A 26720-nucleotide genomic window follows, 5' to 3' on the forward strand; every position below is an offset into this window, starting at 1 on the left:
AGTCATGGTCAAATGTAGTCCCCCATGTGTGATGTCTTACAGGGTTGGGAGATCTCCGCAAAATTTTGAATCCATGGACAGAAATAGCCTGCTAAACCAAACAATACATAATTTGTTTTTTAGCTTTTGGTTTTGGAACATCCAGAATTGCCTGGATGCGGTCCAGACCTAACTTTTGACCTTCTGACGTGATTATGTGACCAAGGTAACCGACTGATTATGATACAAGTTGCCACTGATCTTTTGAGACTTTATGACTATTTTCTGCCAGAAAACAAGGCAATGACACTGTGTCAATTTCCCTTTGTGTAGGGGAGCACACCAAGAGGTCATCAACAAAATGCACTGCCACATGGTGGTTCCCGATGCGACAGGTTTTAAGATACATTACCATTAAACCTGCTACTGATTTGGCTTCTTTTAGTTTTGCTTCTAATTCCCACTTTTCAAAAACTTGCCAACCCATCTTTGTCTTCCCTACTTTCTTATCCTTTGCCTTATTTTCTATCATGACTCTACACCTTCTTAAACCATCTGTGGTTAGTGTGCCTCTTAAGGAAACCCTCCCTGGGTTAAATGGTGCCAAATTGGAACTTTTTCAGCCACACTTTGTCCCCATTTTGCTGCCATTATTTTAGCAGGGCCTGTGAGAGGGTCAGATAATTTCTCTAATTTCCCTGTTTTTTTCCATATTTTCATGTGTACTGACTCACTGGAACAGATGTGCTTTGACTTTCAATGAGCTTATCTTTCACACACAGTTCACACACACTCTGATCATCCCATAAGGGTTATGGTTGGACCTGATCACACACACAATAACTTTGGGTGACTCAATTCAGCCAGGTAGTTTGTATGACACTTTCGCTCCGAGCAATTCACCTCATTAATATACACTCGGTATATGAGACACTGAATGAATCTCCACAAATCTTATTCTTTTATCTTTGTATATTTCCACTCATACGCTAATTTTATTCAGTGGGACACCCTACGCTGAGTGTGCTGTAGAATTTCTTAAATGTTAGTTCCATTTCTATTTTTTTTTTTAATTTTTTGGTCCCCAAACCACACAGGAATTATATGGGCGACTGGCACTTTTTTTTGTCTTTTTGTGATATTCACTACTACTCAAGAATTACGTGAATATATCTAATATAAACAACCACAAAGGATTTATGCGTTACACAACATTCACTACCACAAAAGAATTCCGTGAGAATACAGTCAAGACCACAAAGGATTTATGTGCCCTGTTTATCTACGTTTCCAAACATCAACAAAGGATTGATTCATAACACCGTATTCACTTATTAAAGTAGATGGAGCCTCCGCTGTCCACCACAAGTTCCTGACATCAGGCGGGATCCTGTCCTCTGTTTGTCAGAGCGGAACTTTCCCTGGTCGGCAGTTACCTTCAGTCTAGGCCCACGTCCATCCCCTCCTCGTCATCAAGAAATGTGAGAGAAATTTCTTCCAAAAATAGGAGAATTTTTAGTTCTCTGAAGAAAATACAACCACGGGGGGGATGAATCAAAAACTTTTAGTACATGAGCTCTGACTTATATACCCGGTCAGCTTCCACTACCACCACAAGGAACAAGATCTTAATGAACATTACACATGAACAATAAAACAATAAAACAACGAACTGATAGAAAAAATAGCACCCCTTTAGGGCAAACAGATAACCAAAGAGTGATAAACACCACCAGGTGGAACCATGTCAAAAGGACAATCACCACACCATCAAACCTTATACACAGGATGTATAGCTGCTCCTATCACAGAGATCAAACTTGCCTAAAAATCTCTCACAAAGATAACAAATATGAAAGTTCTTTCAACCCAGTGCACAGCCCTGCCTCTCTCTGAGGTGCCAGCCGGTGCAGGATCACCCACATGAATCAAGTAAAATTAAGGTCCAGCACACACCATGATGCTCAGGTTGACTCCATTTTATTACCAGCATAAAATAAAAAAAAGAAAGAGTGAACTAGGTGTCTTACACATCACTTCATCAGATTTGCTGTGGGCTTTATTGCATCGGCCACTTAAAATAATTACGTGCTGAATAGCAGAGGATGAAACAGGAGACACTACAAAACCTAAACACTACTCAATTCAATTCAGTTTTTTTACAACACCCCAACACACAATTTGCCTCAGAGGGCTTTGCAGCATATGACATCCTTCTGTCCTTAGATTCTTACATCGACTAAGGAAAAACTCCCCCCAAAAAAACCCTGTAATGGGGGGAAAATGGTAAAAGTCATGCAATATAATTCTACCTTGCAAAATTAATTTCAATGTCAATATTACATTTCATGAGGAGAGGAAATACAGTTAATGTAAAAATACAACAACAAACACTTCCACAGGGATACCATAATTACTGAGTACAAAATTCATGAATATACTCATATCAACACTGGTAGAAAGTGTAGGAAAAAATACATATACAGGGTTTTTATGGTCATGAAAAACCTAGAAAAATCCTGGAATTTTCAAATGTCAATTTCCAGACCTGGAAAGGTTTTGGGTAAGTATACACCATAAAAAGTTTTGGAAAAGTCATGGGATTTTGTACCTGTAAAAGAACACATATGTTGAAGGAGTGTTGTATATTTGAAAATTAATTAGTCCCTAAGTTATATTTAAATATTCTGTTCTTATCCCTTTCTGAATTCATTATTTATTTAAAGTAGTATATATAGTTTATAAAAAAAGATAAAAAGATATGGAGTATTGATGGTCATTTCAGAGAATGTATGGTTTTTAAAATTTGCCTCAAAGTCATAGAAATGTCTCATTAAAGATGTGTTTGAATCCTCTATGTAGAAAATATTTTTTTTAAAAAACAAACAAAAAAATTAAATATAAAAAACATAAAACATCCCAGTAGGAGGAGGTCAGTTATTTACAAAGTAGATATAAAATATAGCTCTCTTAATAATGGAAGGGAGGGAAAGCTGTCGTGCCAGGAGAGGGTTTGGTGTCTCAACTTTACCAACATATGAGGTCACCTGGAGACACACAAACAATACAGGTTAGTCATACAACAAGTTACAAAAACAGACTCAAGTCTAATGCCTCATTCAGCCTATGTGGCTCCAAGGACTTGCAAGTATATATCCAATATGCTTATCTTTTCACTGACTGATTCATGATATCACCACCCTCTGCGGTTAGGAGGGACTCTGTCCATACCGCTGAGTTTAAGGGGAGCAGCAGAACTGTGATTTCTTTCCTTGCATTGTCCTGTAGATATAATAATCCATGTTAGTTGCTTTATGTTTGCAGTTTCAGCTTCACATTTGGCCGACATGTATAAAGCCACATGGACACTTCAGCATATAGATTTTGTAGACATACAGCTAATAAACTCTGATCTGAAACTGGGTTGGCTAGCATTTCCTTAGGAAATGCCTTACTTTGGGCATGTAAGGTTACATTTCTGTCAGTATCTTTTCCAAATATAGAGATCTCCTCTCACATTCAAAGATATCAACAAATCCAAAAAGTAGTTTTTGTTTTTTGTTTTCAGCGTGGGGTGAGTATGATTAATGTAGTCACAAGGAACCATGGAGCTCTTCCTCAGATGTAAAACACAAACCCACATCATCAATAAATCTCTTAAAGAACAAAAGAGTTAAGAAAAGATGGATAGAAGACAGAGATACAGGGGTGCCATAGGGGTATTAAATACTACTTATTATATTGCAGAGGCTGAGAGACAATAAAATAATGATGCTTTATATAAGTTATTATCTAACAACCCCAGAGAGCGGTTCACCACCGAGACAGAATCTTAAATACAGCCTTAGATTTGAAGTTGATATCAAAGGCTCAGTTTGAATTTTTCAAAGTGGAGCATCCTGTCCCCCCTGCATTCTGAGATTCACAAGAGCCTTGTAAATCCACAAGGAAGAACTTTGATTGCAGCCTATAACTTTAATGCTGTGATCATCAAACTTACTCAGTGGTTCAGATAAAGATATTGTAAGAACTTTACCACCTCTTGAAGGATATCATTGATGTCTGAAAAATGACTGTCAGAACTAAAAAAAAACAATATTCCTAAGGATTTATTTTTGGTAACAGTTGTTGTGAACATTTTATATACTAATATCTCACATGAGGCCATGCAAATTTTTTAGAATTGCCAAGAGAAATTACCAGTTGATGATTCTTACGGAATTTATCTTGAGTTCACATGTTTAACGAGGACTATTATTTAGATTTAATGGTCTCCCTTTGCTTCTAACTATGCAAAGGTATTAATGGTTCTGTGGGAAAAAGGGTACTTATTCAACAATCCTTTTTTAAAGAACATTTTGTTCTATAAGATTTATTGATGATGTGGGTTTGCTTTCCATCTACTGAGGAAAAACTTGATGGTTTTTGTTACTAAATTCGGCAGTGCAATGCATTCTGGTACTGCGTTGTTTTTTGTTGTTTTGATTCAGTCATTGCTTAGCTTATTTTGTGCCTCACATTTTCAGAGTTATTGTTGTAAGAAGTCTCTAGATGATCTGCTATGCTAGTCCATTCGAAAGTCCAAGTGAAAGCAATACTGAGAAGCAGCGCTACCCCACATGCCTAGAAATGCTCTTGTGGACATGTGCTATTGATGTCTATTGCCTCAAGTGCTTCCACTAATTTTTCAGACCATAGCATTTTGTAGAGTATTATGTCTTGAAAATTTAATTATATTTATAAAATGTATAATACATTACATATGCAAGCATATGTTTTATGCTCACATTAATGTTTACATAAAAAACATATTTGATTTTGCATGTATATTGAGTGTTATGGTGTTAAGTTTGCAGGTCAGTGTTTATGCAGTCATATCTTTGTGTGTTTAGTGACTATGGTTTTGAACGGTCGACCATGGAAGACAATCGCTGCTTTGCTGACTTCTGGCATGATCCAGATTCACCACTGAGAGACTGCCTTCTAGGACAGACCTACGAGTCCAGCACTGGGTCTGCGCATGTACACACACATACACACACACACACACACACACACACACACACACACCGAGTTAAATTGTTTTTGGGAAACAAACACCAGTGAGATGGCAAGATTGATATTCATCATGTAGGTGTTAATTTTATGTGTATGAGCTAATTACAGAGTATGTGCTTAGCCTAGTTTAGCATAAAGACTTAAAGCAGAGAACAGTTTGTTGCTGTCTAAAATTTGGGCAATTCCTCTAAACTCACAAATTGCGTTTAACATTTCTGTTTGTGAAAAGATTTAATAAGTTAGATATAATATGTTACGTGAGTTTTGAAATTGTTGCTAACTGTAATTGTTGACCTTCAGTAGACAGAATCAGACCAGCTGTTTGTCCCTGCTTCCAGTCTTTTTACTAAGACAATCATGAGATTAATATTTATCTTTTCATCTCACACTTAAAGAGCAACATGCGTCTGTCTTCCCTCCTCCATCCTCTCAAAATGCCCTGGGCTCTGATGTGTCTAAGCTATAGGAAGATGATCTCGAACTTGTGTGAAGGGGGGCTGAACAAGCGGCAGAGCGCCAAACAGCACAAGTGCCCTCTGCTGCCCCCTAAAGGACTACAGGTGGGCATCAAGGGTCAGATGTTGGCCGTGGCGCCTGGTGATGACATCACATTCGTTGTCCACCAGGAACAGGTAGGATGGTTGCTTCCTTAGCAGTTCTTCCCTTTTCCTCCTCCATATTCACTTTAAAATCTGAAAGTTCTGGTTCTTTCCTGCCAGGGTGACACCAGCACCACCAAGTATCAGGTGGACCTTGGTGACGGGGTGCGGGCCATCTACCAGAACCTGACGGTGACAGATGAGCCCATCCAGCATCGCTACAAAGATCCAGGCATTTACAAGGTCACTGTAAAGGCTGAGAACATGGCAGGGCACGACGAGGCCACCATGTACATCCAGGTCACAGGTCAGCTTACAGACTCTCAGTGTCTTCATGTGGTTATTAGACAACTGTGCACATGTTGTTTTCATATTTTCAACAAATGTTGGCAGTAGAAGAACAGTTATCTCACTGCCCAGCCCTCTGTTATCTGCCTGGACCTCACTTAGGGATTGTTGCTGATGTTTCAATAACACCTTCATTCTGAACTGAGAAGAAATTAGTGTTTATTTACAATAACTTTCAGGCAGGGGCGTTTCTAGTCACTCTGGGGGCCCTAGGCAAGAGGCAACTTTGAGGCCCTGCAACCCCCTCTCCATCATATTGTCATGATATGGACCAATGTCAGCCGTCTCTGGGGGCCCCCTTCCAGTCCAGGGCCCTAGGCAATTGCTTACCTTGCTTACCCTGTTGCTGCCCCTCTGCTTTCAGGTTTAGAAACCCTCTTGTCAAATACTTAAAATGAAACTGCAGATTAAATGTTAAATTGGTTAGTTTTCGGCGGCATATAAAAAAACAGCCCTAAAAACATAGGTAACAGTGTACCACTAGATTTAGAATATTTCCTCCACTTTATCTCGCTGTTAGACAGCCCTTTGCTATTGTTACTGAAGCTGTTATTTCAAAGCCCCCAGGCTCTTGACTTAAGTCATTTGACTTTGCAGAACAAATGAGTTGCTGGTCTACTGCTGCCAGTCTAGAAACTGCACTCTTTATTATGGAGTCAGGCAATGTGGCCTGGTATTTTCTTGCTAGAATAAGCAGGGACATCCCTGGAAAAAACATTGTCTGGATGGAAGCATATGTTGCTCCAAAACCTGATGGTATCTTTCAGCATTCATGGTACCTTCACACATGTGCACAATACCCATGGGCACTAACACATCTGCAAACCATCAAAGATGCTCTGAACTTTGAGCTGGTAAACAGTCTGGATGGTCATTTTCCTCTTTAGCCCAGAGGACAAGGTGTACAAGATTTTCCAACAAAAATCTGAAATGTGGACTTGTCAGACCACACGCACACTTTTCCACTTTGTGTCAGTAACAGCTGACATCACACGGAGGCCCATTGGAAAGTGGAGGGAAAGTTGGCGGGGCGCTGAAATGAAATACACCTGCCCTTGTTCACTTTCAGCCTGACTATCACGGATCGACCACCAGTTGCAGGATTAGCACTATTAGCTACTGTTATTGTTAATGGGTTTATGATATCTTGCAAAACAGCATTTCCAAATAATGTTGGAAATACAGAAATCACACAAGCTGAACAGAACAAATTTTCATACATATTAGCCCAACTGCAATAAATTATACTAATTATATAATAGACAAGTGGATTTTTATGAGTAAGCATCATATCACATGCCTAGTTGCAATGCATTGTGGGTGATATAGACCTTTGACCATCAATGTTCACTCACTTCCTCAGCCCTCCAAGGGTCTATCACACCAAGTCCACTTCAGTTTTTCAGACTATTGGAGTGGCCCTTAAGATGGCAGCGGGGATTCCCCTGAGGGCAAGTGCCAAGGGGAAGTGAGCGAGGGCATATTGGACAACTTTTGGAACGCAGTACTTGTCTCCAGCTGTAGTTTTTAGCACCCAGACATCCCACAGGATGTCACTAACCTGCTTACTCCTTTGACCAAAATGTTGTTTGACACCTGGAAGATATAAAGATGATGGAAAAGTCTTGTTGCTGTTGATTCAGTCATCTTTGATATGTTCAGCTGTCTTAACCCTCACTATTGCTGTTTAGGAGACAGGTTTGAATCTCACACCATGAGAACATTTTTGTCCTACCATATCTGGCACTGATTTTAGCAAATGGGAAATCTGTGGTGTTTCAGTCACAGGAATTTTTCTTATCCTTTAAGAAGTCAGCTCTATTTCTTTGCAGCTTTAAAACTCAGAGCTGCTTTCTTTATGTGGGTTTGATAGATACCCCATCTATTCCAATATTAAAACTTTTCTAGAATGTCTAGATCTAGGATTACTGTCATTTGAGTCAACCCAAATGCACTGACTTATTTGATTGAGCGTCTACAAGCCAATCACAGTGTTCCACCTCATCTAAAGTGGACTGCAGTAAAGCCATGCCCCCGTTTTAACAAGCATGGTCGACCGTGAGTAAAAGAGGAAGCACACGGCATGCTTCAGTCTGTACCCATGCACACTATAGTAAACCAGAAGCTTTGGTATGTCGCAATACATAGTATGTCAGATGCAGTATGCCAAAAATAACTAAAATAAATTATGACCAGCAAGCTTTTCTGTCTGCTCTTTTCACTTTAATGCCATTTCTGTGTTAAAATTCTTCATCCATCTGAATGGACAGAAAAAGAAAAAAGTATATATATTATTAGTATCCTTTTTTTTAATGCATTTGCTCATGATTTTCAAGTGTACTTAGAAAAGAAATCCATCATTACAATATTTTCTTTATTTGGAACTTGACTTGTTTGGGTTTTTTTCTCTAACAGCCCCTCTACAGGAAGTGCACCTGGAAGTGGTTCCCATCACAGAGAGAAACCATGAGGTCAATCTGACAGCCATCGTTCTTCCCACTGAGGCCAACTTGTCTGTCTTCTACTGGTGGATAGGAGACAACCTGCGGGTAAAGGACACACTGCAAACTTCATTCTATGGCACTGATCAAATTCTATTCACTTATTCACTTCTTTTTATGAATGTATTCAATAATAAAGCAACATTGGTTTACTTTTTAGCCACTTGGGGGCAGCAAAACAAGCTAAAAACACAACTTTTATTATCACCCTATAAAGTTGTTTTAGTTTACATGTTAGCAAAACAAGAATTACTATGTATAAATCAGTAGATAATGAGAGCATTATCATTCATTTGGAGTCATGTTTGTGTCCATATGATGAATAGAAGTCCATTATCCTCTCTCCTCTGGCTTTGCTTTTAGTCATAACCAACTCCTGAGGAAAATACTCGTAAGTTAAACTGTCAAATGTTCCACTAGTTTCAGCAGCTAGATGCTAACTCTGTCCATGTGCTGTTTGCTGCTGAGCAGGTGGTGTTCAGTAGGGTTTTATATCTTTCTCTAGAAACAGCTGAAAAGACAGCTGAGAGTGAACCAAAACAATAAATTTGTAGCTAGACAGCTAACGATGAGCCGAAAGTCATTTAAACTCTGTAAAGCTAGGGGGAGCTGCAGATAAAGATGATGATGCTCTGTAGGTTCATGGCTTGTAGGAGAGACTTCTTTCACAGCGAGATGAACTTCATCATGTCATCAAGATAACCATTTTATGATCCCAGACATTGCAACACACCCTGTACAAACAGCTGATCTAACAGCCAACCTGTTGTGACTCTCTCCTGTAGCCTACACTGACTCTGCAGAATAGCCTGCTGACTCGTTTCCCACAGACGGGCGAGGTTTCAGTCACTGTCCAGGCTTCCAATGGCCGATCAATGGTGCAGGATACCAGGACAGTTCAAGTCTACGGTAACGCTGACACTTACAAGAGCCTCACTTAGGCTGATGCAGCAGCAAATATATACTAAATATTGGAATGAACCAGTGGCAGCGGCAGACAGTTTTTATTTTTTGGCTAAATAAATGTGGGGATAATCCATACACTGGTGGGGCTCAAATCAATGTCAACACTTCAATATTATTGCATGAAAAGTAATACCACCCTCTCAACAAACTGAAATAATACACGAATTGAGATGATTACTATGAGATGATTTCACTGACTCCTTTTTCACATGCAACTCCAAGCGCAACAGTCGCGGACAGTCCACTCTGCAGGCAATTAGGCACCCACGGGTCCCAAAACCTGGCACATTTTAAACCATGTGTCACACACACACAAAATGAGAGAGAGAGAGATATTTATAAATATATATATATATTTAATATATATATTTAAACTCGCTCTGGCAGGTGGAGGAAGCTTCTCCCTGTGCTGTTCCTCCTCAGTTGTTGATAAAAAAAAATTATTCAACATGCCCAGCAAATTTTCTGTCCGGGGGTGTTTTAAAATGAGACGGTCCATTTTGACATTTCAGTTTTCCAAATTAATTTCAGTTAGCCACTACCTAGTTTTGACGGCAGTAAGCGGTAAATGTTAGCTAGTTAAGGCGCAGCCACATGCAAGTGATGTCAGTGACGCATCATGTACAAGCTTTCCCACTGATCACAAGTCATTAATAATCTTACATTGATGACCAACCAGGAAATTTAATGAATGAAGGGCAATTCTACTCCTGAACTCTGATCAATTGAATGTGCGAAGCTGTCACCATCACTACAATTACGCTGTGAGGATGTGGAGGCGCTGTTGGACCTTGTCAGTGGGAAAGTAGAGTGTACAGGCAAACAGATGAAAATTAATGGAGTTGATGTGGTACTTTTCTTGGTTGTTCTATGGCAGGGCTAAGGTGTGGCTGAGACAATTTCTAGTAGGGCTGTAGCCCAACCAAGCCCCACCCTGCTGTTGCCTTTGCAATGAACAGTAGCCCATGGAAAGTGTTTTTTGTTTTGAGTTGTTGTTTCTTTTTTGTTTGTTTTTGCTATTGTTTATTTTTTCACTTTTTATGTTGTTTTTGTGGAGTTTTTTTTGTCAGTTGATTTCTGGAATTCTTCAGATATGATGGTACATTATACAGATTTTAAATCTAATTTAAATTTAATTTACAATCATGAATGTTCTTATCAAGGTTCAAGTAATCCACTGGCCACACAGGTTGCTAGAATTACAAATAAAGTTTCATTGTTTTGTCCTTTTTTCATGATAAAAAACACACAAAATATTTAACATCTCTATCCAGACTTGCTACCATTAAAGTTGACATGAAATAACTTTCTTGTCACTATTCTTTATAACCTCATTAAGAAATCACCAGTTGGAGTAAGCTCCAAGACTTTATCCCATTCTGTGTGTTTTATTAAAAAGTACTTTAATTATAAAAGTCTGTTAAGAAATGTTAATCCACATAGTTGTTGTAAAATAGTAAGTCCATGTTCTGACTGTTTTCAAAAACTCTGCTTTTATGTCACGGTACAAAATCCTTTATGAATCTGGTATGAGTGCTGAAATACTCTTTATAATGTGTCTCTGTTGCATTCACTCATTCGGGTTCCAAGTGTCACACAAACTTTTTCAGTGTTGAGTCAACAAAAACTTGAAGAATCCAGAATCCATGCTGTTAAAGGTTTTATTTGTGCAGCCCAGAAATACTTAGGATTTGGTAATTTGAGCCCTCCAAGGGATTTATATAACTATAACTTCTTTGTAGAATGCTTCTTGGCTGCTTTCTTTACCATATGTTTTTGGAAATGACCACAAAAACCTCCCCCTTGAGTCTTTGTGGACGATAGTTGGTGTAAAATTAACCTCTTTATGTATGAAGCAATATTACACAAGGGTGTGCTTTAATGTCATGTGTGGCGAGTCAGTGACGTATTCAAGATAGAGGTGCTGGGCCAAGGTCCATATGAATCCCTGAAGTAAGGAAGGATTCAGCAGGAGCTCTGAAAAGTATTTAAGAGGACTTTAAAGAAAGGTCTTTATTTGTCAAAGTCAGTTTCTAAGTTTGACAAAAGACAGCTTTACCAGCTATCCTTGGTCTTTGACTCATTCAGACATGACTGAGTCAAATCTGCTGCCTGACTTTTTTCCACTGTTGCCTTAGAACATAATATGACCTGATCTACTACTGTTGTGTTTTTTCAGATGGACTTGGGTTTTTTTTAAGAAGCAACAGTTTAAATAATAATAATAACAATACATTTTATTTATGGGTGCCTTTCAGGACACTCGAGGTCACCTAACAAAAAACAACAGCAATTAACCCACACGCAAGTCGAGGCTACTGGCGGGACTCCGACTGGAGAGTTTGGACCCTCGTTTGAGACATTTCACATGGTGTAGTTCTTCCTGGAGGCCAGACAAAATCTACATCATATTGGTCAACATCATTTGTACACCAAAGCATGTAAATTGAATGTCAATGAAGGGATAATTGTGTGAGAGCCATACTTCCTGTAGTAGGTTGCGCCTCGAGTATCATATTCCAATGACAAGTTAATGCGTTCAGGGCTACAGCGTGATCACAAATGTGAAATTTGGGGCCAACTGGTTAATGCAAAGTGAAGTTACAACAACTTCCTGTTTGGCGGAAACCACTGGGCCTCATGGTGACGGCGTTCATGGAAAACCTTTAGAGGGAGGCATCATTAAGTTCTTAAAGGTTTTGTCGCCAGATTTGAAGTCAATCGTATACAATCTGTAGGAGCATTCCATCAAAGAAGAGAGCATGTAATTTTCCATGACATTTCATGTTGCCAGTAGGGGGAGCTATAAGTAATTGTAACGGTTGTCATGTAGATGTGTTCAGGGCAAGACTGTGAAGTTTGATGCAGATTGGACCATGTCTCTCAAAGTTATAAACTACTTCCTGGTTAATGGCAAGACATGGAAATGTTTGGCCCAATAACGGCTACACGGTGTAATGAAAACTCACAAATGTAATAACTTTGATGTCCCAGGCCTTCTCAGAGGATGTTTTAATTTTGATGTCAATCGGATGAAATCTGTAGAAGATCGAAAAATTGCGACCCCTGAAAATGGCCAAAAATGCACCAAAATTGCACATTCAATTCAAAATGGCCGACTTCCTTTTGGGTTTAGGGTATGGGTCCAAGTGGCTTTTTTTGTAAGTCTTGGGCTGTTACACATGCCTCCGAAGTTTTGTAGCTCTTTGTATGTTAAAGCCCTCAAAGAGGCAATTAATTTGAGAGAAAAAAAAATAATGTTAATAATTATAATAATTCCTTCAGTTTGAAGAGGGTCCTCGCACCATTCAGTGCACAAGCCCTAATAATTCCTTCAGTTGCAAGAGGGTCCTTGCACCATTTGGTGCTTGGGCCCTAATAATTCCTTCAGTTTCAAGAGGGTCCTCGCACCGTTCGGTGCTCGGGCCCTAATAATAATAAGAATTCCTTCTGTTTCAAGAGGGTCCTTGCACTGTTCGGTGCTCAGGCCCTAATTAAAGCTGTAAGCAGCGATGAAAGGGCCCTCGTACCCACATTTGTTGGGGCACTGGTAGGACTTCAGCTAAAGTGATCATTAATTTTTGTGAAAGCTGGATAATGTATGCAGAGAGTTTGGACCCTAGAGTGAACTATTTCACATGGTGCAGTACTATCAGCAGCCGTTAGGTGGAAGCAGAGGGGACACAAATTCCATGTCATCTTGGTACACAAAGATGATATTGTAGACCAAACCATGTAAATATCATGTAAATCCAATGATAATTGTACCTCAAGCCTTACTTCCTGATGCCAGTAGGTGGGGCTATTACGACTACAGAATATTGTCATACACATGTGTTCAGGGAGGGACTCTTTTAAAACCAATGAGGTTTCAAGCAGATCAGACAACGTACACCAAAGTTACAACAATGTCCTGTTTTCTTGTGAAACATCAAAATTCAACGCCCGATGCGGGAAAACTGTAAAAGTTTTGCACAGAGCTTTGATAGCTTTCAATCGGGAAGGTCTTAAGATCATACAGCCAGAATTTCAACTGGATCTGATTAATTGTGTAGGACAAGTTCATAAAAGTATAAAAAAAAGTTATTTCCTGTGGCCAGTAGGTGGTGCTATCATGACTAGTAATTTTGTCATAGAAATGTGTTCAGGGCGGGACCATTATCAAACCTATGACGTTCGTTATTATTATCAAGGCCCGAGCACCAAACAGTGCAAGGACCCTCTTGAAACTGAAGGAATTACTAGGGCCCGAGCACTGAACGGTGCAAGGACCCTCTTGCAACCGAAGGAATTATTAGGGCCGGAGCACTGAATGGTGCAAGGACCCTCTTGAAACTGAAGGAATTATTTATTTATTTATTTATTTATTTAGTTAGTTAGTTATTTTATTTATTCATTCATTTATTTTTTTTTTTTTTCTTTTAAATGAATTGCCTCTTTGAGGGCTTTAACATACAAAGAGCTACACAACTGTAAAGTTACAACAACTGTCTCTTTGGAGACCACTGGGCCTCCATGGCAACAGCGTTCATGGTAAACCTATACTTCAGAGGGAGGCATCATTAAGGTCTTAAAGGTTTTGTCACCAGTTTTGAGGTCAATCGGATAAAATCTGTAGGAGCAGTCCATCAAAGAAGACAGCATGTAATTTCCATGACATTCCATGTTGCCAGGAGGGGGCGCTATAAATAATTGTAATAGTTGTCATGTAGAAGTACACACAACAGTTACAACAATTTCCTGTTTTATGGCGAGACATCAAAATTGTACGCCTCGCCATGAGAAAACTGTAAAAGTTAGGATTAAGGATTAATCCTGTAGGACAAGATGGCAAAAGTAAAAGGCCCAAAATCAATTTTGTGCATCTGGCCATGATACATATAAGTGTACCAAATTTCATAAAAGTAGGTTAAACTGGGCTTTGGGCCTACATGGTAGGGGGCGCTGTGGAGCCACTTTGCCACAACAGTTTCTGAAACCACCAATTTACAAAATTTTTCGCCAGGCCAGATGAGCGTACCACTTTTCATGAGTCTTTGAGCATGTTTAGGCCTCCAAAAATGTTATTAATTTGGCAGAAAAATAATAATTCTTTGCATTCCAAGAGTGTCCTTGCACCGCTAGGTGCTTGGGCCCTAATTAAACACCATAAAATCACATATCATAAATGTCACTAAACAAAGTAAACAATATATATATTGGTGGTGGCTGTGGCTCAGAGATAGAGACAGTTGTCCTCTAATCCAAAAAGCAGCAGTTCAATCACCAGCTCCTCCGGGCAACATGTCAAAGTATCCTTGGACAAGATACTGAACCCCGGATTGCTCCCGATGCCGTGTCATCGGAGTGCAAGTGCGTGTGAATGATTACTGAGTAGCAGGTGGCACCTTGTACGTTAGTGTGTGAATGTATGTGAATGGGTGAATGTGACAATGTAGTGTGAAAGGGCTTTGAGTGGTCAATAAGACTAGAAAAGTGCTTCACAAGTACAATCCATTTGCCATTTACCATAAAGTGAAAAAAAAAAAATACATAAAAGTTCAACAACAGTAAATTACAGAGAATACCCAAGTTTTAAAAGGTGATTTTTGAGGTGAGATTTGAAAATAGTGAGAGATTTCAAGGATGGTTTGTGGGAGAGAATTCCAAACATGAGGGGCAGAACGGCTGAAAGCTCTGGGCAGGACGTGTAGTAAGCATGGAGGAGGAAGACCGAAGAGTACAGGAAGGTGTGTCAGGATGAAGGAGAGCAAGAGTGAGGTTATGAAGCCTTGAAAGTCAGAATCTTTTAATCAATACGGTGTTGTATGAAACACTAGAGGAAGGTTAATTTTGTCTGTCTGGGATCCACTTCAGATACAGTGATCTATTTTAAGTGTAACTGCACAGTCTGTCCATCTGTTAATGCTAACAATACACATCTCCAAGTCCTGATCTATCCACATATGTTCCCTCTAAGATGATAGCCATCACTGCAAATTTGTCCATTCAGCCTACATCTGTTAAATCTTCAGCAGTCAATATGCAATATCTGTGGCTTATTTTATACTGCTGCAGTGATCCAGTCTAATATTCACTTTGATGATCGATAATTACTCCCCTGCTCTATTCCAGATAACGTCCAGGTCATCCCTCTGAGTTTCAGCTCCAACCTGGACCGCTTCAATCCAAACATCCCAGAATGGAGAAAGGACATTGGACAGGTGGTCACCAAAATACTCGTCAAGGTAGGACTTTAAGATGATGTTTGAAAATTATGCTTTCCTTAAGTTAGTGTTCATAATGCACTGTCACAATAATGGACCAAGGAGAGGAAATTAGACATGTCACAATCCCAGAATTCTTTTTTTTTTTTAACACTGTGTTTATTGCATTTTCACATAGGAAATAACAACAGCTCTTTCATTCAATAATCTGTTTGTAAATTGTTGGTTTAAATTCAACAAACAACATACAAACAACCCCCTTGCCCTGGCACCTACTCCTGCAGACCAGTGAAAAGAAAACAGATGACAAAAAGAATAAATTAATTATTTAATAAAGGACAAAATGGCAAACATAACAAAAATGAATAACAGTAAGTAAAAATAATAACAATAACAAACTTACATAGATAAATAAGTTAATAGAAAAAAAAACAAAACAGACAAACAAAAAAGAAAACACACTTAAGTACATCACTGTTATGCTTAGTTCAGCAAGTAATCTGACATCTTGTGCTGTTAACATAAGACAGATAAGGATTCCGGGTCTTTCCAAATGATACAGCCTTACCAGTCAGAGTCAACCTAACTTTTTTTCAGTTTAAGAAAATAAAGCACCTCCTTAACCCAGTTTGTATAGGTAGATGGCACTGGGAATTTCCATTTTAACAGTATTAACCTCCTGGCCTGCAGAGTTGTGGATGCTATTAAGTCCTTTCAGCAGAGAGAGAATAAGTGGAAAAGGCCACACACCAAACAGATCTGGGCATTAGGAGCAATATCCCTCCCAGTTACCTTGGACAACGTATCAAAGTTTTCAAAACAGAATCTATTCAGAGAAGGGCAGCTCCAAAACATGTGTGTGTAATTTGCTGTGGCTCTTTGGCACTGTTCACAGAGAGGAGACACTGTATCATATATTTTTGCAAGCCGAGCTTTAGTATAATGAGCTCGATGTAGGATCCAACATTGCATGATACTTTGTCAAGCACAAACTGAAGACCTGCTTACCCTCTTTGAGATTTCTTCCCAAACTTCATCAGGAATAATCTCTCCCAATTCTATCTCCCAAACAGTCTTCAGTACATTGGAGGAGCCTGAACAAAGGTTAAAAATATCTAAATAAATAGAAGAAATTGCCCCCCTCAATGAGGGGGGGAGGCCTCAGAAACACCTCAAAATCTAAGGGATTAGGAAAAACAGGGAATTCTGGGAATGAGCTAAGGACAGAATGTCGAGTCTGAAGATACATGAAAAAAATGTCCTTTAGAAAGCGAAAACTTATTTACCAATTGTTGAAAAGAAGCAAATATAGAATCAACATGCAAGTCTCTTAAGGTTCCTATGCCCAGCTTAGCCCATATAGAGAAAGTACTGTCCAGTAAAGATGAAGGAAAAATATGATTTGCTGCAAGTGGAGCACCGACAGAGTGTGTTTGCAGGCCGAAATAGCATCTAAATTGAAGTTTTGAGGCAGAAGGCCACAATCACATTTTTGGTATAACTAGAAGTAGAAGAATGAAGAGGTGAGTACAACAAGGTTATCAAATGAGCCTCAATATCCTCATATTGAACCTTATTTTCGTTGCCCAATAATAGTACAAGAGATTAGGTAGTGTCATTCCACCCAAAGCTTTGGGCCTGTAAGACTTGGTGGCGCAACCTAGGAGACTTTCATTCATTCATTGTCTGTAACCACTTGTCCTCGTAAGGGTCACGGGGGGGCTGGAGCCTATCAGTTCTCCCAGCTGTCATTGGGCAAGAGGCGGGTTACAACTCTGGACAGTACGCCAGACTATCGCAGGGCTGACACATATAGACAGACAACCAGTCACACACCTACACACCTACGGCAATTTAGAGTCACCAATTAACCTGACACGCATGTCTTTGGACTGTGGGAGGAAGCTGGAGACCTGAGAGAACCCACGCAGACATGGGGAGAATGTGCAAACCTAAGGTTCACCCCAAGGTCTGAACTTTGCCCCAACCTGGATTTGAACAGAGACCCTCTTGCTGTGAGGCGTCATTGCTAACCACCACACCACCAAGCCGCCATACCTCGGAGACTTCTTGTTCCAAATAAAATCCAGAATAAGACTATCTACTTTTACAGAAAAATGCAAGAGGAATAAAGATCGGAACACACCGGAATAAATATAAAAAGCGCGGAAAATATTCATTTTGACAGTACTGATCCTAGCAGCCACAGATTTAAGAGGGACCATCGCTCAAATTCATGTTTAATTTGTGTAAGCAAAGGGAGAAGATTTTTCTTATAAAGATCAACCATTGTGTCGGCTACATGCACTCCAAGATAGACAAAGCCAGAGCTAGAGATTTTAAATGGTAAATTTTTAAGTGTGTACTCCCTTACCTCCCTGTTAACAGCAAACCCTCGCTTTTGCAAAAGATTTAGTTTGTATCCAGAAATTTTACTAAAGTCATCCAAGACTGAAAGGGCTGCATGGATGGAACGAGATAGGTTGGACAAAAGCAGCAGAAGATCATCTGCGTACAGGGCCACCTTCAGCTCTACACTTCTGGTTATTCCACAGATATCAGGATGAGACCGCAAAGTGATGGACAAAGGCTCCATCATAATGGCAAATAAAAGAGGGCTTAATGGGCACCCCTGCCTTGTAGAGCACTATAAATGGAAGTATTCAGAATTGGTCCTAATAGCTGCCTGTAGAGATGCATGTAATAATTTTACCCATGAAACAAATTTTTCCATGAATCCAAATTTCCCCAAAATAAAAAATGAATAAGCCCGCTCTACCCTGTCAAATGACTTCTCGGCATCCAGAGTTATTAAGACTTCTGGCAGAGCAGTTGAGGAAGGATTATAAACCACATTAAATACCTTGTAATACCATAGCCTCATACCCTCCTCCTAATAAACCCAGTTTGGTCTAGGGATATAATTGAAGGTAGAGCGGCCTCTGAGCATCTGGCTAGCACCTTTGACAGCAATTTGAAATCAACATTCAGCATGCTAATGGGACAATATGAACCGCATAATAATGGATCTTTACCCTTTTTTAAAAGCAGCAAAATACAAGCCTGGTTTAGAGCTTGGGGGAGTGTGCCTATATTAAAAGACTCAATAAACATCTCTAACAGGTATAGGGCCAGCTGCTTCCAAAATGTGTCATAAAATTTGGCTGGAAAGCCATCTGGGCCAGGGCTTTTACCACTTTGCAATGACTTCACTGCAGCCTCAAGCTCAATTGCTGTGATAGGACATTCAAGTTCCTTGGCCAGGTTCTGCTCCAGAGTAGGAGTATTAATTTTATTGAAGAAGGAGACCAGATCTGTAAAAACATGAGAGCAATCAGATGAGTACAGCAACTTATAGAATTCCATAAAAGTTTTATCAGTGTTACTCCTTAACCAGTCTCAATTCAGGGGCTCAACTGCGATGCAGATATTCGACATAACTGATGAGCCAGTAGTTTACTAGTCTTATCCCCTTGTTTATGAAATTTGGATCTTGAATTGAGTAAAAGTTTAGTGGTGTATCGTGACATGGTAAGATCATATTTGGCTTGCAAACACATTCGCTCCTTATAAAAATCAAGCAGTTTCGATGTTGCATATAAAGAGTCTAAAAGAGCTATGTGCTGAGAAAGCTTGGCTTATTTCTCTTTCATACTTTTTTTCTGATAGGCCTTGTAAGAAATAATCTTATTCCCTTATAAAAGACTTGATTGTTGCCCAGAAGCTCTTACCTCTGGAGCTTTGTTAACCTGAAAAAAGAAATCAATCCACTTAGAGACAAGGTTGACAAAGTTGTTCAGCAGATGTGTGTTGAGGTGCCATGGTGGTCTCGGATTAATACATTTCTGGAAATAAACATTCATGGAAACAGAGGCATGGTTCGACACAACATCTTTATAGTCAGAGATGGATGATAGCAGCTTGTTGTCCACTAAAAAAGTCTATGTGAGTTTTGGTGAGGTGAATATGTGAGAAAAATGAGTGTTGTCTTTTAACTGGATTAAAGAGATGCCAAGGGTCAACCACACTGAACTCATTCATAAAGGCCTCAGTCACTTTGGTTGATTTGGACTGAGCAGCTGAGGTGGACGAAGAAGGATCTATCTAGCAGTTAAAGACCCCTCCCATAATTAAGTTATATATGCACAAATCTGGTAGCATTGAAAAAAACTGTCTAAAAAAGGATTCATTGTCCCAGTTGGGAGCCTACACATTTTCAAGAGCCTCCTTTACCCCTTGTGCATCCCTCAAATAAGTGCGACAGCTGTGTCCCTCAGGGCAAAAAATAATTCCTAATAAAGACTGCCATAGAAATGTTATGTTTTAATGTATCATTACAATTTTTTTTCTTTTTATGAATACTTTTTGAACTGCCATTCTCACCATACATAAAAAAAAATCATCATTTCTAAATTTTAACCCCTTGCCAGTTTTTTGTGATTAGAACTTGATTTTTATTTAAAACAAAAAACACCAAAAGTGAATTATTTTTCATCCCATACATGCAAAATTGATTTTTTGGGGGGTGGGGTTATTAGAGCCTGGGAGGGTCAAAGATTGGCAAAAATGTTGATTTTGATCAATTTTTATTTTTGGTGCAGAGTCAGATTGCATAAAAAGTGCAAAACCTGTGTCCCTTAGGGCAAAAAATAACTCCCAATGAAGAATGCGATAGAATTATTATGTATTAATGTATCATTCAATTTTGTTTTATGAATAGTATTAGTAACTCCAGTTCTCACCATAAATAGCCAATACTTATCATGTTTCTGAATTTTAACCCCTTAAATGCCAGATTTTGTGATTAGACCTGAATTTGTGTGTACGTTTTACTGGCCTAATACCTTACTTTGCTCTAGAAATAAAGCAAAAATACACTTTTACTTTTCAAACAATAACACGCCGATTATTTACACACACAACACATACATACACACACACACACTCACAAGCAAGTCTCATCCATCATTCATCCTTTTACATTGCACTTCCCAAGATTTTAGGTCTAGGTTACTGCAAACATAGAGCATCTTTGCTGCAGCAGGTAAAGCAGCCACAGCTCAGCTCTGAGCGTACAGACTGCAGTGTTTCAAGCTCTACCTTTTAGTATCAGTGTGCTACGTACCCCAACAGAGGAGTGACGAAAAATGGGAATGATAAGGAACAGTTCAACTGATACCATCCACAGCTTTTCATTGTGGAAACAGGGCAACTGAGTTGTCGTCCTCTGATCGGAAGGTCAGCAGTTCGATCCCTGGCTCCTCATGTCCTCATGTCAAAGTATCATATACTAAACCCCAATTTGCTCCCGATGCCACGTCATCAGAGTGTGTATGCGTATGAATGGTTACTACCTAGTAGGTGGCACCTTGTAAGGTACCCTCTGCCACTACTGAGTGAATGAGTGAATGTGAAATGTCCTGTGAAAGCACTTTGAGTAGTCGAAAAGACTAGAAAAGCACTATATAAGTACAGTCCATTTACACGCAGAAAATGTGTACCAAATTAAACTACAGTGCTTGGTAGAGCCACAGCTCTAGTGACCCTGTCGCATTACATGTTATCATTGGATTCATTGTTGTATCATTTGATTCACTGTTGATATAAAATATTGCTGATTGCAGCTTTAAGTTTTGACTGACCTTAAAGCTCTGACCTCAGACCACAGGTGTCCCTATGGAGTCCCTGGTGACAGTGGTGAAGCCGGGCCTCCCCACCAGGGCTGACTTGTACATTCTCCCTCTGGACAGCAAACCAGCCAAGAGGAGCATGTTTGGAGACAAGGTACGTACATGCTCAGAAAAGCATAGGCAGCAAGTTATTGTTTGCTGTACAAGTTACAACTTTTGGAGCACACAGAGTCACTATTTTTTTTTATTTTCACAATAGTTTCCTATTTTCTGAAAAATTTTCAGGCCTGCAAACTGTAGTGGGATGAAAAATATGACAGTAGGTGAAAAGTTGAGATGAAAAGGGTCAAACTTTGCTCTGTTATCCTTACAGCAACAAATATGCTTTAACTTCATCATGAGGAGTCCTGCCTGCACATGAAACTATATTTTTTGTGCTGTACACATAATCAAAGTCCTCAACAACCCCCTGAGGGAATTTCTCTTTAAATTTTGCACAAACCTTCACTTGGTGTACTGATTAGATTTTGGTGGTCATAAGTCAATGTCACTGTGACCTCATTAGTCTGCTCCTTGTGAACATGATATCTCAAGTACACCTTAAAGGGAATATCTCAAAATTTGGCGCAAACGTTTGAGTGGACTCAAGGATGTACTGATTTGATCTTGATGGTTAATGGTCAAGGTCACTGTGACCTTTCAACCATCTCATTTTCATGAATGCAATATCTGAAAATGGCTTTTTCGTCCTCTTAGAACTTCTCGGTGGCAAGGTGCAAGGTATGGATAAGATTGCTGAAGGCTCTGGACATTGTTGGGTTGTCTTGGCTGACACTCCTTTTCAGTGTCACGCAGAGGTTGGGAACAGTGCCTGTGGAGTGGCAGACTTGGGTACTGGTCCCAATTTTTAAAAGAGGGGACCAGAGTGTGCTTTAATTATCAGGGTATCACACTGCTCAGCCTTCCCGGGAAAGTTTACTCCAGGGTGCTAGAAAAGAGGCTCCAACCTGTCATTGAACCTTGGATTCAGGAGGAACAATGCAGATTCTGTCCTGGTCATGAAACAACGGACCAGCTCTTTACCCTTGCAAGGCTTGGGAGTTTGCCTATCAAGTCTGCATGTGTTTTGTGGACTTGGAGAAGGCTTATGACTGTGTCCCTCGGGGTGTTCTGTGGGGGGTGTTACGGAATTACGGGGTACCGGGGTCACTGCTGCGTGCCATCCAGTCCCTGTATAAGCAAACTGAGAGCTGTGTCCGCATACTTGGCGTGAAGTCAAACACGTTCCCAGTGGGTGTTGGCCTCTGTGAGGGATGCCCCTTGTCTCCGATCCTGATCTTGATTTTCATGGACAAGATCTCAAGGTGCAGCCAGGGGATGGAAGGGGTCTGGTTTGGGGACCTCAGAATTGCATCTCTGCTTTTTGCAGATGATGTGATACTGTTGGCTTCATCACACCGTGACCTTCAGCATGCACTGGGGCGGTTTGCAGCCGAGTGTGAAGCGATCGGGGTGAGAGTCAGCACCTCCAAAATTGAGGCCTTGATTCTCTGATGGAAAACGGTGGACTGTCCCCGCTGGGTGGGGGGAGAGTTGTTGCCCCAAGTGAAGGAGTTCAAGTATTTTGGGGTCTTGTTCATGAGTAAGGGTAAAACGGAGCATGAGATGGACAAGCAGTTTGGTGCAGCATCTGCAGTAATGTGGGCGCTCCACCGGACGGAATTGAGCCGGAAGGCCGGAAGTCCATCTATGTTCCATCCCACTTATGGTCATGAGCTCTGGGTAGTGACCGAAAGAATGAGATTGCAAATACAAGCAGCCGAAATGAGTTTCTTCCGCAGGGTGGCTTGGCTCAGCGTTAGAGATAGGGTGAGGTTCTCGGACATTCAGGAGGAGCTTGGAGTAGAGCTGCTGCTCCTTCACATCAAAAGTGGCCAGTTAAGGCAGTCTTGGCATCTGATTAGGATGCCTGCTGGGCACCTCCCGTGGGAGGTGTTTTGGGCACGTCCTACTGGTAGGAGGCCCCGGGGCAGACCCAGAACACGCTGGAGGGATTACATATCTTCTCTGGCTTGGAAACGCCTTGGGGTCCCCCAGGACGAGCTGGAAAGTGTTGCTGGGGAGAGGGACATCTGGAATGTTCTGATCCACCTGTTGCCCCCACGACCTGGCCCCGAATAAGCGGAAGAAAATGGATGGATGGCATCCTCTTGGACTGACAAATGAACTGATTAAAATCTGGTGGTCAAAGATAAAATAAGCTCATCTTTTATTAGTCCAGAGAGGGGAAATTTGTGAGGTCAAGGTGACCTCATACAACATATACATGTATACATATAATATATATACAACTTAGACAAATGTCCACCTTGCTATGCTTATTATATACATCCTCGATGCTTGAAGCATCATGTTTTCACAGACATGGATGTAAACTGAAAGTGCAACTTGTTTGGTGTGCGGAGGCATACAAACGCGTGGAGGGATGCCTTGTTCACAAATATTTACCTATTTTTCTCTCCTCAGCGTATTCCAGCCATCATACAAGCCTTCAACGACAACAATGTGAGCTTTGTGGTGCGAGGAGGTCTACAAGTGCTGGTGATGCTGGCCGACCCCAATGCAGGTGCTTCATACTGAGATGCTATTTGCATTACTTCCTGTGTAGTCTGCTTTTTAATGATAATTGCATGTTATTGATTTATTTCCAAGGTCTAACTGCTAGTGACTCATCAGCTCCAGCAGCAGAGACTGGTGCATTTATGAACCACATACCTGCAGCTTTTCTTATGGATGCTTTACCTCAGTGTTCTTTGATTCCTGAGCCTTTTCCCTTCCTAGTGCCAGAGCAAATTCAAATCTTATTCAGTTTAAATCTGTCTGTGTCATACTTTGCTATTTATCCACCTGAGCATCCATCACTGAGATTAAAGTTGTCCTGTTATATGTGGAGGGAAATCTTTTCGAGTATTCTGCCCCTTCACTCCTTTAGGTATTGACTGAAGATCTCAGTTTTTCTCACTCTACTCGCTGAATTTGTTTATAGCAGCATTTTCTAAATTGAAATGACTTTTGTATTGTCCAAATACAATGCATTTTATTGGTTTGTGTGTATCATCACCCCAGGCTACCATGGAGCTGCAGGAGGTCTGGGTGTGTGGGCTCTAGCCATCATTTTTCTAATCAGCATCATCACCACCAGCTCTTTCATCCTGTACAAGTTCAAAAGGTGAGCCGGGTCATGTAAAAGAGCTGTGGCATGTCAGTTAGTCCAGAAATCAACAGCACCTTTTTGTGTTATATTTAGACCAGTCTCTACAGCAAAAAAAACACACCCTATCTAACCAAAAATGAAAATGGAATCCCCATCCAATGAATATAAGTGATGCTACGCCAAAATATCCAGGTGTCGTTTCTAGCCCACCAAATTTTAATGATCCCAGCCATTAGACAGCTGTGGTCCTGTGAATCAGTGTTTTCTGATCTCAGAAGTATGGAGATAGAGTATCTTCAAACTGATAAATGATGGTGATAAGTTGATGTTAAAACTATAATATCAGTGCAAAGTTAAAAATGAGCAAGCTGAACACAAACCATCAACACAGTTGACATTAATGAAAACAAACTAAAACCTCAAATAACGCCCCAGACCTGCTGTTTTCTGTTCTGCTCATGGTGACTTCATTTGCTAAAGTCATAAAGCTCCATGTAACCGGCAACAGTCACAATTAACAGTTAAATTAAAAAAAACATACCGTGTGATCAGGGCCAACATCACTCTACTGCCAGACAGGTGGATTAATCAATACAAGCAAATTAAGTATTTAGAGTAAATGTACTGCAATGACAGAAAATGTTTATAAGCCAGCAGCAAATTTTTGTGTTGTATTGATGGTTTATGTCCTGACAAATTCTTTGGGTGGACAGAATTATCCCTACCAATGTTTAAATAAATAATTACAAATAAGTAAAGTTGGGAGATTGTCTTAAACTTCAATTAAAAAGTCTTTTTTGACCTATATGAAATATAATATTTAATAACGATAAACTTTATTGTTAAATTTGATGGCTGTAACATGTTCCAAAAACATTGGGACAGGGGCATCGAAAGACTGGGAACATTGCTAAATGCTAAAAAAAAAACACCTGGTTGTAACATTTTACTTTAAACAGGTTAATTGGTAACTAGTTATTAGGAACAAATGGGGCATCCTCAGAAGTCTCAATTGTTCACAAACAAGGATGATGACTTTGTTGGACTGTTTGCCTATGCAGTTTTTCACAGCTGAAGAACAACATTTCTTAAAGCACAATTTCAAGGATTTTGAGGGTTTCACTGTCTGCAATCCACGCTATCATCAAATGTGGATAAGCTGAAGAAATCTCTGCAGCTAAGGAACAAGGCTGAAAATAAGTATTCAGTATGTTAACATGATGTTAGGAAAAGTCAAATTATTGAGTTAGTTCGACAAAAACTGGATTTTTGAAGTACATGCAAACATGGTAGTCTGACTGAGCCTGCACTAAATTTAAATTCTGGTAGTAGGACTAACACACTAAAATATGTGGTTGGGGGTTCATTTACTCATAGGCCTTAACTGGACCTGAACTGGCATAGGCATTCTGTGCATGCTCCATAGTCCCTGTGCCAGGCTTTTAAACATACAACCTGTTAGCCGCTTGCTAACTTGTTTGTTTGTTGTTTGTAATAGGTCAACCAGAAGAAGGTCCAATAGCAACTAGCTTAAAGTGAGCATATCTCAAACATACTTCTGTCAATAAATGGATTCTCCCTTGGTGCTTGTGTACTGGGACAAGGACAGTAGTCCAATTAAATAGCTCACTTGAGCTATAACTGTAGCTCCACTTAACTGTGCATGGAAACATTCCGATTAAATACCTGTGACCTTGGACCCCCACACTGCAGTGAATTATAAACTAATCTGATTATATAAAGAATATCACTACATGGGCTCATGACACTTTGGAAAACCATTCTCAGTAAACAGAGGGACCAAAGTTTCTGAGTGGTGTGCTAACGTGATTGGCACACATGAGGTCGTATTTATTTTTAGTCAGAATTTCAGACGAAACAAACAGACTCAGTGTGTAAAGGCTTTAACTCTCACACCTGTGAAGGGACAGATGCTGAAAGCCACATACAGGTTGTGGAGCAACATATGCTTCTGTCCACACGTCTTTTCAGGGACATCCCTACTTATTTCAACAAGACAATGAGACATACTCTGTACTTGTTCCAACAGCGTGGGTTCATAGGGAGGCTGTGGCTCAGAGATAGAGTGGGTCGTCCTCTAATCGGAAGGTCAGCGGTTTGATCCCCAGCTCCTCTGAGCAACATGTCGAAGTATCCTTGGGCTAGATACTGAATCCTAAATTGCTCCCGATGCTGCGTCCTCAGAGTGTGAGTGTGTG

The 26720-nt window shown here is 40.1% G+C and overlaps 1 protein-coding gene across 1 annotated transcript in view; it reads left to right on the forward strand.

The window, feature by feature from the left end:
* The window catches only part of sorcs2 (sortilin-related VPS10 domain containing receptor 2), a 353265-nt gene that overhangs the window by 321620 nt on the left and 4925 nt on the right, over window positions 1-26720 (forward strand). The window contains 9 exon segments of the mRNA XM_042512640.1: window positions 4872-4991; window positions 5498-5669; window positions 5757-5943; window positions 8400-8533; window positions 9271-9394; window positions 15566-15678; window positions 21319-21441; window positions 23814-23913; window positions 24414-24516. Of these exon segments, the coding sequence (XP_042368574.1) occupies window positions 4872-4991; window positions 5498-5669; window positions 5757-5943; window positions 8400-8533; window positions 9271-9394; window positions 15566-15678; window positions 21319-21441; window positions 23814-23913; window positions 24414-24516 (1176 nt within the window).

The sequence above is a fragment of the Plectropomus leopardus genome, chromosome 23, assembly GCF_008729295.1.
Source record: "Plectropomus leopardus isolate mb chromosome 23, YSFRI_Pleo_2.0, whole genome shotgun sequence".
Lineage (NCBI taxonomy): Eukaryota > Metazoa > Chordata > Actinopteri > Perciformes > Serranidae > Plectropomus > Plectropomus leopardus.